Here is a 14,495-nt window from a genome sequence, read left to right as displayed (position 1 = left end):
TATGTCTACATCTGCCAGTTTACAAAATACATGTCAACTGTCAGTGTTACTTTTACTTACATGTTTAGACAAAATCACAGGTAAAGGTATAGGTTGAGATGCTCTCACATTTTTCTCACATTTACCTCCCTCTGAATAAATCAAGGTCCTCTACTTAAATACACTGCAGGGTGGACAAAATGTACTTGTGCTACGCAGTGGAGTTGTATCAGTGTCAAATAAACTCTGAGAGCTTTCATATTATCCCTCACTAGTCTGGTCTGTGTGATGCTTCTTGATCAATGTACTGAAGTAAATGAACAAAATGTAAAATAATTATAAGAATGATAACAAGAACAAATTGGATACAATCATCATCATATGGCCAGTTTCTATTCTGAAAGGTCATTGATACTCAGAACATTTTACAATAACGAAAATTGAATTTTAAAAAAATGAAAAAAAAAAAAAAAATCAGATGAAATGTTTAAAAACTCCAAACAGTAGGCTAAACAGCAGGCTAAATCAGAGAATACCAATCATTAATGATAATAAAGCTTAATGTTGAAAGTAATGAGCATTTCATGATAATTTTAAAAAAAAATAGTTTAATATGGGCCCAGATCTGTCTGATAGTTTCATTTAAAGGGTGTAGTAATGGTTAATGGATGTTTAGAGGATATATTGTCAATTTTCTCAGCTACTTCTTTCATTTAGCTTTTAATACATTTTAAAAAAAAAGAAGTAAAATGTTGGTCATTTTACTTGCAGATTCGACAACTGAAAAAAAATTGTACACTGGAAATTGTATTGGATTCGTTTTAGGTACGTTCCTAGAAACATTGTCATGCGTCTATCAGCCGACTTGGTGATCCTTTCCTTGACCACATGATTCTGAGACTTTTCCTCATTTTGTCAATTCCCTTACATTGTTGTTGGCAAAAAAAAAGATGATTCCGGGACAGGCCTCAGTATTACATTTCATCAAGGTACCATTCCATTATTAAACATTCCAGAGCTGACAGGTTTACTTTTGGAGGCTTTTGATGTGTAAGTCAACTAGAAGAACGGAACTCAGAGGGAGACTCGGTCAGACTGTTTAGGCAAACCACACAAAATCAATTTAAATAGTAAAAGAAGTAGACTATCTGGAGTGTATGACAATATGTTCTCAAGGTGATACTTTTTTGGTGATTTATTTCATAGATAATTAATTTGTCCTATAAGGTAAATCCTATGTCTTTACATGTAGCCTTGGCTGCTAATAATGTCACAATTGAGCCTTATGCATCACTTCTTAGCCTGAAATCACCTGGTTGCTGACACTGCTCCAGGGTGTCAAAATTTTACAAGTAACCAGCTGCTTGGCTGCTAGAATACCAACTTAATTGATTCTTACAGTATGACTAAAAGTTGTGTTACTGCACTTCATGGCACCACTGAAAATGAATTCATAATCTTTTTAAGCGGTCTTTGCTAATGTAGGATTAGGGATTATCCTCAACAGTATCTAGCTTCAGACCCCACCTTCCTGGGTTATAATTAAACAGCATTTCCTGGACTCAGGGGTGAGATGGGTCTCAAAGAGGAAGTGGGTGTCACAGGCAAGATCAGTTGGACCACTGTCTTAGCTAACCATAATTTATGTATTATCATGTAAGTAAATCATTTACTCCCTATGGCAACATGTTTAGTGTATCATGTTTCATGAGTAATGAAGCATTCAAAATTTTACAAACACTTCAAAGGTTTTCATAAATACTCATTAATGTCACCTGAAAAGCACAATTTTGTCTGGCCCCTTCAAGTTTCGGACGTAATGATAATATTTGAAATTCCTGATATGCTTGCTATAAGTGTACAAAATGTAATGTTTGATTCTTTGCTCTTTGAATATGGCACATCAAATGCACATATGTGCATCTGGTGTATATTTAGTATGGTACTGAACCATAATACCTTCTATTGTACAATTTCATATGAGCAACAAATATGTGCATTTTTGCAAAATCATGGGTCAAAAATGCCACATAATTTTATTAGTAATTCTGTAAAACATTTACATGGCAGTCTAAAACATATTTTTTCAGAGATCACTGAAAATTTGATGAAGCAGAGTGCATGCTGCTAGACCACAATCTTGTAAAAATATGTAAAAATATGCTGTGGATACATTTAATAAACTTAAGAAACATTTCAACAGTTAATTCAAATTTCAAGAAGAGGGCCATACTAAGGCTTTGACATTTAAATATACAGAATCTTAGTGTTTCCATTTCAAACCTGAAAAAATGTTTATGCAGTTTATATAGGAGTCGCCCACAATGTCATTGTCTGCCTGTTCCCAAGAGAGCCAATGATTGATCAGGGTTTATGGTTGAAATTACAGTGAGTTTTCACTGAGGTTTGGGAGGCGAAGGGCTGCGTTTTCTCTGGGCTGGAATTGCAGGAAGAACTTGTATGTTCCTTAGAGGTTCCCCTGCTCCTGGGGTGAGGAAAGAGGAGAGAGACTGGCTTTGGGGGATCCCAGGCCTGTAGATTTTAGAGGAGAGAGGAGGTGGGAGCCCTGGTAGGCTCCGCCCATGGGAATTGAGTGGCAGAGACTTTGACTTCTTTACTCCCTGGGAGACTTGGTCAGGTGGCAAAGAGACTGAGGGAGGAACATTGTAATACAATTTTAGTACTTTCTAAGATTATGTAATTATGTTACTATATGTTTGTTAATTATGAACACCTCTGAAAATTAAATTAAAAACTTTTAAGAGGCTTTTGTGATCAGGGCATAAAAATGATGTTCATATGCAAAGAGAGAAAGAATAAAACTTACATCTGTGAGTACAGTGGTCGCGAATGGGAGCCAAACTGTTGCGAGTAAGGGCATTTTCTCGCATTCTTAGAGGTAGAAGGTGAGTGTGTGGTGCTATTTTGGAGAGAGAGTTTAAATATATGAATTAAACAGAGCATGTCAAATAAACATTTGACACACATTGCTTTATGAATGGTATCACTCCATTTTTATGCTTTCATAGCGGACATTTTGGGCTCACAATTCATCAGTGTGCCATGTGTAAAGTCATTCAGCTTGTAATTCTCTACATTCATTGATGAATGCAACCCCACACAGTTTATATAATTGATATAAACATGTCAACCAATATCCAGATGGATATAATCAGCGCATTAACTAGTAATTTATTACAGTCTTGTTTGTAAACAACCATAAATGCATTAAGAGTATTGATTTTGTGTATCCATGAGGCTTCATGATTGAATACTTTTGCAAGTACAATGCCCCCTCTACCTCCAAGTAAACCTGTTCTATTCCCATGCAATGGAGCCTGACTAAAGAATGAACATATATGTTGTGAGGATGTAAATACAAGTATAAAAACGGGATGGCATCCTATTTCCTGATGGATATTTTTAAGTCAGCATGCCAGTTGTTTTGCACATGGGTCTTGATGCTTTTCTCTCATACAAAACCACACACAGTGCCTCTCTGTCATCCAGTGTTAGATACATGACTTATTTTAGTGTAGGCCACTTTTATCTCTCTTATGTCACCTCATTCCTTAAGGTCTCATTTCATTGGGCTATACAAAGATTGGCTGTCAAAATAATTTGATGTCTCAACAGCAGGTCTAAATGTATGATTATTATTTACAAGCTGAAAAGAGATGTACAAGACAATGCTCAGCTGTTGTCGTGTTTATCTGGAAGGCCATCCTACCTTGATCATTCCTTTGTATATACGGGGTATGGTTGGAACAAAGAACATCCAAGGGGCTTGTTGTTTCATGCAGTAGTTTGTCTAGTAGCCTTTCAGATGGGGGTGATATCCATGCCTTGTGGCCTACTAACTGACTGGACTCTGTCTTCCAGGTGTGGCTGAGCACTTTCTGACCTTTGGTTCTGCTATCAAACAGATCGTGTTCACTCTTGCTCTTCTGTGACCTGTGGGCTAAATGACTGGCCATCTGCCCAGAGACACTTCTCTGCACTATGTTCTGTGAGCTGGAAAACAGAGAGTTTCCCAGAGTGATAGGTGGAAGACTCTGTGCTCGTATGGGCGGCAACCCCTTGAAGTCTTTGACAGTGCAGTCCTCCAGCAGGTGGGCTTTGTCAGGTTCGCTAGATCTTTTTCTCCCAGCAGAACTGTCCTCTCTTGGTTCTTTGGCTGAGGGCTCAATTGTGCAGTCAAACATGGTGATGATATCATCCACCTCTGAGGTCTCCTCCTGTAGTTGACTGTCACAGCTTTGCTCCCTTTGCCTTGCCACCTGTAGCTCCCTCTTCTTCTTACAAGAGAAGATATGGTTGAGCATTCGAAATTTTCCTTCCTTTTTGATTGAGGCATCACTGTTCTGAGAGTTCATCTGTCTGCTGGACTCTGGTCTGTGGGGAGTGATATACTGAGATGTTTCATTTGAATCTTTGTGACACACACTGGGACACAAAAAAGGAATTCCTTTTACTACCACACAACACTTTCACAATGAGTCAATGCGTTCATTTTGCTCTGCTTTTTGTTTTCAAAGAAAGAAACACAGACATCAGTAGATCACTGAAATATAGATTTTTAATCTGCAAGCATTATAAACAATTGAATGTTTTGTGACTATTTATTTTTTGGATCATAAATGATGATCCTCAGTAATGCACCACTGATAAGTAAAGCTGACCTGTTCTCAGTGGAGAGGAGTTTGATGCAGGCCGTGTGCCCGCAGTACATTGCATATGTAAGTGGTGTGTTTTCATTGATGTCTCTGGGGTCAGGATCCACACCAAGCTGTAACAGGGCCTGTACACACTCTTCCTTTCCTGCTGCTGCTGCCCAGTGAAGAGGTGTCCTATGAGAGAGAGAGAGAGAGAGAGAGAGAGGGAGAGAGAGAGAGAGAGAGAGAGAGAGAGAGAGAGGGAGAGAGGGAGAGAGAGAGAGAGTCTTTGTTCTTTAGAAGACCTGGTAGCTGGAAATGTGAGGTCAAAAATAATTGTAGGCAGGACAAACAAGAAATGTCGAAACATGAGGTGTATGCTTGTAATCAGCTGTATTTCAAAGGAAATGGAGTTATGAAAGCCTGTTCTGATGAAGAATTACTCTCAACAACAGTAAAATGAGACTACAATTTTTTTAAAAAGTCTCTCCTTTGCCCAATTTTTCATTTTCCACATGCAGTGCACAACTTTTATTAAAACCTCATAGTATATACCACTGAATACTCAAATACAAACTCATGGGAATAGACTCACGTAAAACTACACGGTAAAGTTTGTGCTATATTATCATAAAGCTGCTGTTGAATGGTACTGTGAGAATGTCTCTGTGATGAGAGATGAATATGATTTTTTAAAAAATGAGATATGGGAGTCCGAACATCCTGAATATCTAAAGTATTACTACAGTGTGATGTGCTGATGAGATAAGCCTGACAATCCACATTGAAGAGTGCCTGCTTACCGCTCATCCACGTCAAGGGCTTGCAGGTTGGTCTCAGGGACACGGGCAAGTTCATAAATGATGTCACTGTAACCAGCTGCAGCAGCAATATGAACACAAGTCTTTCCATTCTCATCATCGTAGTTAATAACAGAGGAACCAAGATGATGGTCGAGTATGAGTGAACACATAAATCTGCTACCACTCTGTGGAAACACAGGCAAAGACCAAAGGTCTGATTCTTTACGAATTTATTTTGTTAATCTAGTACAAACACATAAGCACATAATCTAATTTGGTGCTTGTCACACCTTGGCGCTCTCTTTCCCCCTCTGCTGGTCACTTTGTTAGACTTGCATATGCACTTTCTGATCCCTTAGTTAACCTTGGGCAATTAAATCATGAGTTTTTGCTTAAGCTAGTCCTGTTCTGTTTTGTATAAATACCCCTAGTTTTCCTTGGTCTTGTTGCTTAGAATTGTCAATACTTTCTTGTAAATGTGATGTGAAGCCTGTGCCAAGAAACCTTGGACCTGTTCCAAGAAGTTCCAAGAAGTCTTTTTTTAAAACTAGTTTCATTCTAAAACTATGAAAACCTGCACATGCATCCAGAATCTCCCTTAGCCTGTGGCAGTACCATTAATTGTACAGGAAATATACAGCTGCAAGTTGTGTCTAAGAAGTATACACTGTCCTTAGTGAATAACCACAGCAAATTAGATAGTGTGCTTAGCTGTAAATCATCATCACTTACAGTTTTTAGTTCCAGTAGAGTGTTACAGAATAACATACACGTTTATGGTACCAAGAAACATCTAGTGAATGACAATGCAAACCAGTTTACACTGTACTATTGGGTCAGCAGTATTAATAAAACACTAAGAATGTTTCTTGTCCTTGACTCTGGTCCAACATTTCATAATCTTCAAAAAGACTGGATGTATAAGATTAAGGAAGACATTTTGCTTTCATCTATTCTGTCTAACACTGGCCATTTTAATGGCTTTACTGATCACTCAGGCACATTGGGTTATGCAAACAAAGTGCTTTAGTGCAAACTCAGGTTACACAAACATTGTGACTGCACAGACCCTTTCCATAATCATCTGTCACATCATGGTTTTTGATAGCATGAGTTTGTAAGCCACATAGTAAACACAGACTGTATTTGTGTTTGCAAAAATGATATGTCATCTACTTCCACTGAATTGATGCGGAATAGACTATGAAATCATTCTGTTCAGGTTTCTCTTCAAGAGAGTTTGTATGGATGGTGATTCTGCAAGTTACAAAACATATACTTGTTCATGCATAAATTTCAGCAAATTAATTGTTGGAGCAGGAGTATAGTGTGTTCAATTAAAGCTGTACCAGGGGAGTGATCCTAAGCCCCTTCAAGTATGACTCATTAAGATGCGTTTGGCTATGACTCAGGTCTCAGTGGAACACAATGCAAGCTTTTCTCAGGAGGTTCATTTAGGATCATCAAATTAGCAGAGCACTTGTACTCCACTATCAAAATCAAATATAAATTCAACAGTTATATAAAAGTGCTTTTGCTGCAACAGTGAGTCACAACAAATTATACACCTGAATAAATCAGACCCCAAACTGATGCTAGTGAAGGAGGCTGAAGATAAAAGTTAATTTATACATGTCAGTGGGCTGATTTGTTTACATGCAACCACTTCTGACAGGTCAGGTTGGGCGCACGGTGGCGCAGTGGGCAAACAGAAGTGATTAGAACGTATCTAATGTAAAATTTTAAAGGAAGCTAGACCTGAATTTGTGTGTGTGTGTGTGTCTGTGTGTGTGTGTTTGCGTGTGTGTTTGCATGTGTGTTGCCCTCTACCTGAACAGCCCAATGGAGTGCTGTCTTGAAGTCTTTGTCCACCAGGGTGGGGTCTGCCCCCTTCTCCAGCAAGGCTCTCACATGTTCTGGGCGGTTATGGAAGGATGCCCAATGAAGAGCTGTCATTCCCTAGCATTAAATAATTTGCAAAGTATTTTAACAGCAAATTAATGATGTTTAATGGAGAAAATCTGTTTTTCATCTGTTCATAAGAAACAGCTGATGAAATAGATGAGACACATCTTGGTAATTTAAGTTTTCCAAAGCTTGCACATGGATGTTGGTGAATATTGGTATGTTCTTGAAATAACAGCAGCAGACACTGAACAATGAACAATGTAATTATAAATGCTTAAGAGCTCATTTATTCTGCTGGAAGGATCAAATTATGCAGCAATTTGGCGTCCCAGAGATATTTAAACACAATATGTGTAAAGCGCAGTATCTGTGGGATCTAAATGTAAAAATAGTGCAAAGAACTAGCAATAGCTTCTGCCTTAATGAGGGAACACAATGAAATCATTAGCATGAATCAGAGAATGAGCTCAGGCCATTTTCTTACCCTTTTTTCTACCCATCTGGGCGTTCATAAGATGTACTTCAAAACAAAGAAAAATGTTTTTCTCTTCCCACTCAAGTGTCTGTTTCATATTAGTATAAAAACACTCGTTCATATTATCTTCAGCTCGCTCCTTCTTGTATTGTAAACAAACAAAACACCCCTCGGTAAAATGGTAGAGGATTTTGTCTCCATTTATTATCCTACCTCATTGTCTTGATGATTAATTTCACATAAAGAAGACTGCTGCAAAAGGACAGCCATCAGTCTGTAACAAATAAAACAAATACTTATAGTTAGGTATTATCCATACAAGACTGAGCTCAGTCGTCTCCAGGTTCAGTTTATTGTGTTGGAACACAGACACAGATGCTATTTTAGTGTGATGCATCTGCCATTTGTTTTATTGGAGCATCTGTTTATTTCATTTATCATAATGACAGTCGAGTCCAACAAAACCAATACAAGGGCACTAGAACTGTTGTAAATGGTAAACGTAAGGGTCCGGGTATATGTTACTGGAAGCTACATCTGCAAACCCTGAGCCTTCCTGACTGACTCTGGCAGCCAAATGTAATCATCCTGCCAGGTAGGCTGGGAGCAGCAGGAAGTAATTGTTGTTCAAGCTAATGAACAAAAGCACTGATCTGGATCTAAACCTGCTGGAGAGACCTCCGTGAGCGCGAAGCAAACACATCGGAGCAGCTGCTGCTCCAAACCACCGAGCAAAGGTCTACCATCACTATAGGGACAGCTCGTGCACCCTGGTGATGAAAATCTTCCCATCAGGGTAGATAAATCAACAGACATGCAACGTGTGCCAAGTCAGCAATCAGTAGTGCACACAGCAGTCCTGCCTAGCAGTGATAACATGCTGAACAAGCAGGTAGCCACAGTCATATGTGCATTGTCAGTCTGAAATTCACTTTGATGTCCAGGTGCTCCAAATTATTCCTGTTAACTTTTTTAAGAAAAAAGAAAAACTTTAAAAAACCCTTTAAATCTTTTAAATGAGTATTCCCTGATTCTGTCTTGTTTGGGCTAATGTCGCACTCAGAAATGATCATTTCCTCTTCAAACTGTATGGCAGATTAAAGTGCTTTGACTGATAGTTGAAGAGTTCGACAGTGTGATCATATTTCTAGTGAGATTAATTTTTCCCATACCTGAAATCTGTCTCAGCAGTTGCAGCATGAAGTGGTAATCGTCCGTTCTTGTCAGGGATGTTTTGTTTCGCTCCATTCCGCACCAGACACACACATCCCTCTAGCCATCCCTTTGAAAGGCAAGTTTGTAAAATGTTTGTCACTTCACATCTTCATGAGCTGGAAGTTTAACGCACCTGACTGACTTACTGGATATGGTCATTGTTACTGAAAGGATATTTATGCTGAACTACCATCCATTTTCACCTATACTTTAAACTTTCCAACTCTGTGTGCTTAGGTTGAATTAGTACCAGGTAAGTTGCTAAAGAGAGGGAAGTTCTGCCACATGCATCCTGTGTGTTGATGGAAGCCCCCATTTTCAGCAGGAGCTTCACTGTGTCCACCTGCCTCCCAGAAACTGCATGCATCAGTGGAGTGGAGCCTGCAACACAAGCACTGAAGGAATTGTATGGGCAATCATTCAAGAGGTCCTCTCATCTAAGAGTGGAACCTCTTTCTGTTCAGCAATGTTGAGTTATTGGTGGCAGAAGCCCCACCCTGCACGCACCATTATCACTAGAGTCATCAGTTGGCACTCATTAGCATGAGAACAACAACAGCAGCAGCGTGGGTTCTGATATTTTTGACAGCACTTAACTGTCAATGTTAGAAAAGCTTGGAAATGCCAGTGTTTGGGTTAGCATTTCACGACTGAAAATGACATCATAGTACACCCCTACACAGGACTTAGCCATTTGCATCAATATAAGACTGTTGATATCTTTGACCTTTCCTGCACCATGATGTTAGTAAGTCACAATGGAAACTGCATGACTAATGGCTGTTGTTATATCAAGTTTGAAGTCATTTTTACTACTTTTTAATGGGCAGCTTTAACTGTGTGAGAAAGGTTAAACAAAGAATCATATGGACAGAATTGTGTAACTGTTCAAACTCAAGCTGTTGTAAGCTACCTTCACTATCGCAGCACTCCAAAATGGAGGGATCCTCACGGATTGTTGCCGTTAACGTGTTGACATCCCCATTGGCAGCTGCCTGATAAACCACACTCAGGTCGACTTCCTCAGCAGAGTCTGGGACAGGGATCAACAGACATTTTATTTATGCAGAACAGAGGCATACATTACATATCACAACCAGCAGCAATTGAGTCATGAACGTAACCGAGAAATTCACACTAAAGAGCAAAAAGAATTGCATAATATGACAGTTTGTTATTTGTGGTTTGTGGAAGGAACTTCCTGTGAACGAGCCTATCTTATGGAGGGTTTGCCGAAAGACAGCCATCTCTGAAACTGTAGATTGAGTCTGGTGGTCAGTCGTTAGATCTGTGAGTTCACTGTGAGGACAGTGAATTTACCTCTGTATATTTACTTGTCTTTAATGTATTTTAATCTGAAGATGCCCCAAACTTACTTCTTCATTTTACCCATCTGGATCAAACTCTTTCAATAAGTCATTAAAAATAAACAGTTCTATTAACTGTCAAATAAAACGTAGAGGAGCAACGTAATGAATCAGCCAGACCATTGGGGTATATGAGGAATAACATAAGGAAAATGTAGCCTCCACTTCATGCAAAGCTTTACAATTTAATGAGACCTGACACTGAAAATTAATATCCACACCAAAACTGAGAGTTACTGCTGAGGCCAGAGATGTTACCACGCACAAGTCCTGACAGATCACTATGAACAACCAGCGTCTTTCTCAATTCAGACTCATTCTCATCAAATCAGTCTTGTTTCATAGAAAACATACATCAAGAGATGGGCTATTCTGTTGCTGAATGTTAAGACTGGAGCATTTCCATGGCAACAATGGCAGCAACACCGTCTCTCCGCCTCTATAGTGTCTCCTTCTTGCTATCATCTCAAACATGCACAGCTCCTTACCTTTGTGCTGGTCGAATACAGATGAAGAGCTGAACTCCATGACAGATCACAGCGACATTTCTTGTTGACACACACGGGGACAAAGCGCAGATGCCTCCTTAAAAAGCACACTACAGCTTAAGACATGGTACATTTGCTCCTCTTCTAGTTTCCGAGGCGTACAGATCCAAGAAGAAAAGCCCTGGTATAGCCACAGTAAAAAAAAACAGGAATGGGAGAGAGAAGAGACAGAAAAAAGAAGTGTAAAAGAGATCAGGCCTGAGGCTCAAAATCCTCTGGAGAAGACGGAGGGACTCCAGCCATCACTGAAGAGAGATCAAGCATCCTTTCCAAGAGACAGAGCAGGCAGACAAGCAGGCAGGGAGGCTGCAGAGAGAGGAGGGGAGGGGACTGAAGGCAGCATAGCCTGTGCGATTGTGTGAATGGAAGCTCAGATCGCACTGAGCATGTGCAGCAGCAACAGCAGCACAATACTGCACAGGGCTTGTTTTCATTGTGCCTGGATGGTTGAAGAGATAGGAATAACACACATTAATATACATGTTATGTACATGGTCCTGCAGGTACTATTTTTAAGGCTGCTGTTAATCAGAAAGCTCCCCACATGACCGACAATAACCTAACAATAGACCCTGCTGTTTTCTGGGCATTTGAAAAGCAATGGGAGGTGTTCACAGAGAGGGTTGTCAGATGTGTTGTTGAAAGGCCATTTGCTGTAAACTGGGGAGAAATACCTTAGGCAACAGATGTAGCAGTAAGACAATGAGATCCACTATTCGATGATAAAATACAGATTTATTCAATATTTATTCAATGTCAGTTGTTCTGACAGATACAGCACATGTATGAAGTATGTTAATATGAGACAGACTGCTCCATTACATGAAGTTTACCTGTTGTGTTTAGATATAACGCCCCATAAAATGTAAAGAATGGTGTTATGGTGTTTTGAAATTAAAGACAACCACTGAAAGTTAAATATTGTTGCCAGTGCAAAAGGAAATAGCTTGCGAATATGCTGTGAAATAACAAGCTCATCTTGGCTAACATATTTTCATTCATATTTACTGAGTGCGCCCTGTCGCCATGGGAACTGTGAAGGACAGTGGTTGATTATGAGAAACAGTCACTGTGTAAAAAAAAGGACTTGATACATCAGAAAATGAAAAAACACCCTCTAGAAAAGTGTACTATTAGGAATTTGTAAAAAATTCTTCATGTCACTTCACCTTTGTAAACCGCCAATCTTTTATTAGGGATTAAAGGATATAAAAAAAAAACAAAAACAAAAAAAAAAAACAAAAAAAAACCCAAGGCCAGTGATTTCGTAGTGTCACACGGACTTCAGGACAAATGTTGTTGCCTTTGTCAAAATACCCTCAAACAGATGCTATCAGTGGGAATAAACAGAACATAAAATGAATTCATCCATACCACTCTCTCAGCTTTTCTTATGGTTCCATATTTCACAAAAACATTCAAAGCATTTTATACCATATATAAGGAGCTGAACAACACTATTTTCATGGGATGTAAGCAAATTTTAGATTTTTTAGATTTTTAGAATTTAATAAGAACTTTTCTTTTTGATTTAAAAAAAAATGTACATGACCTAAATCAGTTTTCAACTTTGTGATAAAATGACTCAGCTGTGCATGTCACTACCTGCTTAACATTGGCAAACTACCTTGTTTGATATCAAAACATTATGTTACATCAATAATACATATTGCATAGATTGTTTGTATACATATGATTTTGTAATTTTCATGCTCCTTAAAAATTGTGTGAAACAACAGTCGTTCTCCAGCAGATGGCACTGTCATCTAATCACATGTGGGTATAGGATTAACAAAACATATATGATGAGGGTCAGGCAGTGCATTTGGTGTACTTCATTCATTTTACGATAAGGGAGTAAATATTTAATCAGAGGTGTAGTGCTGTGTTTATTTAATCATAATTTCTTGCATTTAAGTAACAACACTGGAGACATAATGAGGTAATGTAGTTAAGCGTATTCATGCGTGTATACAACAACAACAACAACAGCAACAACAACAATAAGTATCTTAACAAGTAAAACAAGTGTCTTGGAATATGACAAGACAGGAGAACCTGTCAGAAAAGGTCAAGTTAACAGTCACAGGCACTTACAAACCAAAACGGAAGCACGTCTTGAGATCTCTGCTCAGTGGATGGAATAAGATCTGAGCAATTAACGATTACACCCTCCCAGTAATAAACTACACTTGAGGAATCATCCAATGGGACTGCAGAGGCTGGACTGAATGACAAAGAAAATGATGGCCATATATGGAGTTCTCTGTCTCAAGGCAGATGTCCACTGATTCTATGTGACCCAAGAGCAAGGAGGAAGAGGCCTCAGAAACATTGAAAATGCCAACTCAGCCTGGCTGAGTACATGTGATCCTCCAAGCAAGACTGGAATGCAAACGTCCAGGCAATTCACCTAGGAGGGATGTAAAAGAGACCAGACAAAGAAACCGTGAAAGAGGATGAGATGGTCCTGTGAGACAAAGAGATCAGAATCAGCTGGAAGATTCCCATAAGGTGACCAGACATCCTGGTAATTGACAAGGAAACCAGAACCACAATGATTATCAACATTACAATCCAAAATGACATGAGTGTCCCAGTAGAGGATCAGGAGAAATTCTGCCACTAACTCACCAGGCCCAGGGAATGGAGGTGCACAAGATCTGAAATGTGAAGCCTCACATCATCCAGTAGTTCCTGGAGCCTTAGGCAGCCATTCTCTGGGCCTGAACAAACATCTACAGTGCCTGCCTGTGATACACAAGGCAGCAGCCCTCATGTAAGCCGTGCTTCATGGCAGTGGACATATCCTACTCAAGATCTTCTAGAGGACTGGCTGGTAGGAATTCTGAGATCCAGAAGAAGAAGAACCGATGCAGGGAAGAGCTGTGATTAAAGAACAGATAACAAGTAGAATAGTGTAGTCACGTCTTAAGGTCCCTCTCTGAAAGGGAAAAGGTCTAGCCAGTCTAGACGACTGAGGATTGTTATGCAATTATAAGGCATAAGCATGTTTTGGGCAAGCCGATTAGGGAATAAGCTTCCATAAACAAAGGAAATCCCTGGACTACATGCAATTCTGCTTTGTCATCTCCTGAACTAAGAAATGCGGTGACTCTTTCAAAAAGAAGGGGACCCTTGTTGAATTTGCAGTAAAAAAAAAAAATCATAACAACATTTAATCAGTGGTGTATCTGGCTCTCACAATGGTAACTTCAAATATGTGAAATACTGGCATATTCTACATTGACACAATTTTTTTTAATGATTTTTTGGTTATGAAGTGGATGTGAACTGGCTGGTTCTCCTTCGGCAAAGTCAGTCAGACTTTGACCATATTTAAACCTGAGTTGAACATTAATGGAACCTCAGATCAAACATTACATTGACAAATACCTTTAAGTCAAAAGATGATAGAATTGATGTCAGATATCAGTGATTAAAAAATTACAGATTACTGAGAGAATAGCTACACAGCTGAAACTGATTGTGATTTCAGAGAGGTAAAGTCTGTATGAAAACCAGTAAAAAAAAAAGTAAGACAT

General features: G+C 39.1%; 1 protein-coding gene across 1 annotated transcript; it reads right to left on the bottom strand.

Moving 5' to 3' along the window:
* Window positions 1-33: 33 nt before the first annotated feature.
* Window positions 34-10,930, bottom strand: ankrd55 (ankyrin repeat domain 55). Its single transcript, XM_030770188.1, has 12 exons — window positions 10,891-10,930; window positions 9,949-10,068; window positions 9,286-9,416; window positions 8,993-9,102; window positions 8,034-8,094; window positions 7,268-7,396; window positions 5,438-5,622; window positions 4,662-4,829; window positions 3,710-4,374; window positions 2,807-2,899; window positions 2,395-2,629; window positions 34-55 (listed from the first exon to the last, which is right to left on the bottom strand). The coding sequence occupies exons 1-12, from the start codon at window positions 10,928-10,930 to the stop codon at window positions 34-36; spliced, it is 1,959 nt and encodes a 652-aa protein (XP_030626048.1).
* Between the last annotated feature and the right edge of the window lie 3,565 nt (window positions 10,931-14,495).

The sequence above is a fragment of the Chanos chanos genome, chromosome 3 (genome assembly GCF_902362185.1).
Source record: "Chanos chanos chromosome 3, fChaCha1.1, whole genome shotgun sequence".
Taxonomy (NCBI): domain Eukaryota; kingdom Metazoa; phylum Chordata; class Actinopteri; order Gonorynchiformes; family Chanidae; genus Chanos; species Chanos chanos.
The sequence above is the reverse complement of the archived record's forward strand: the minus strand, read 5'-3'. Positions and strand labels throughout refer to the sequence as shown.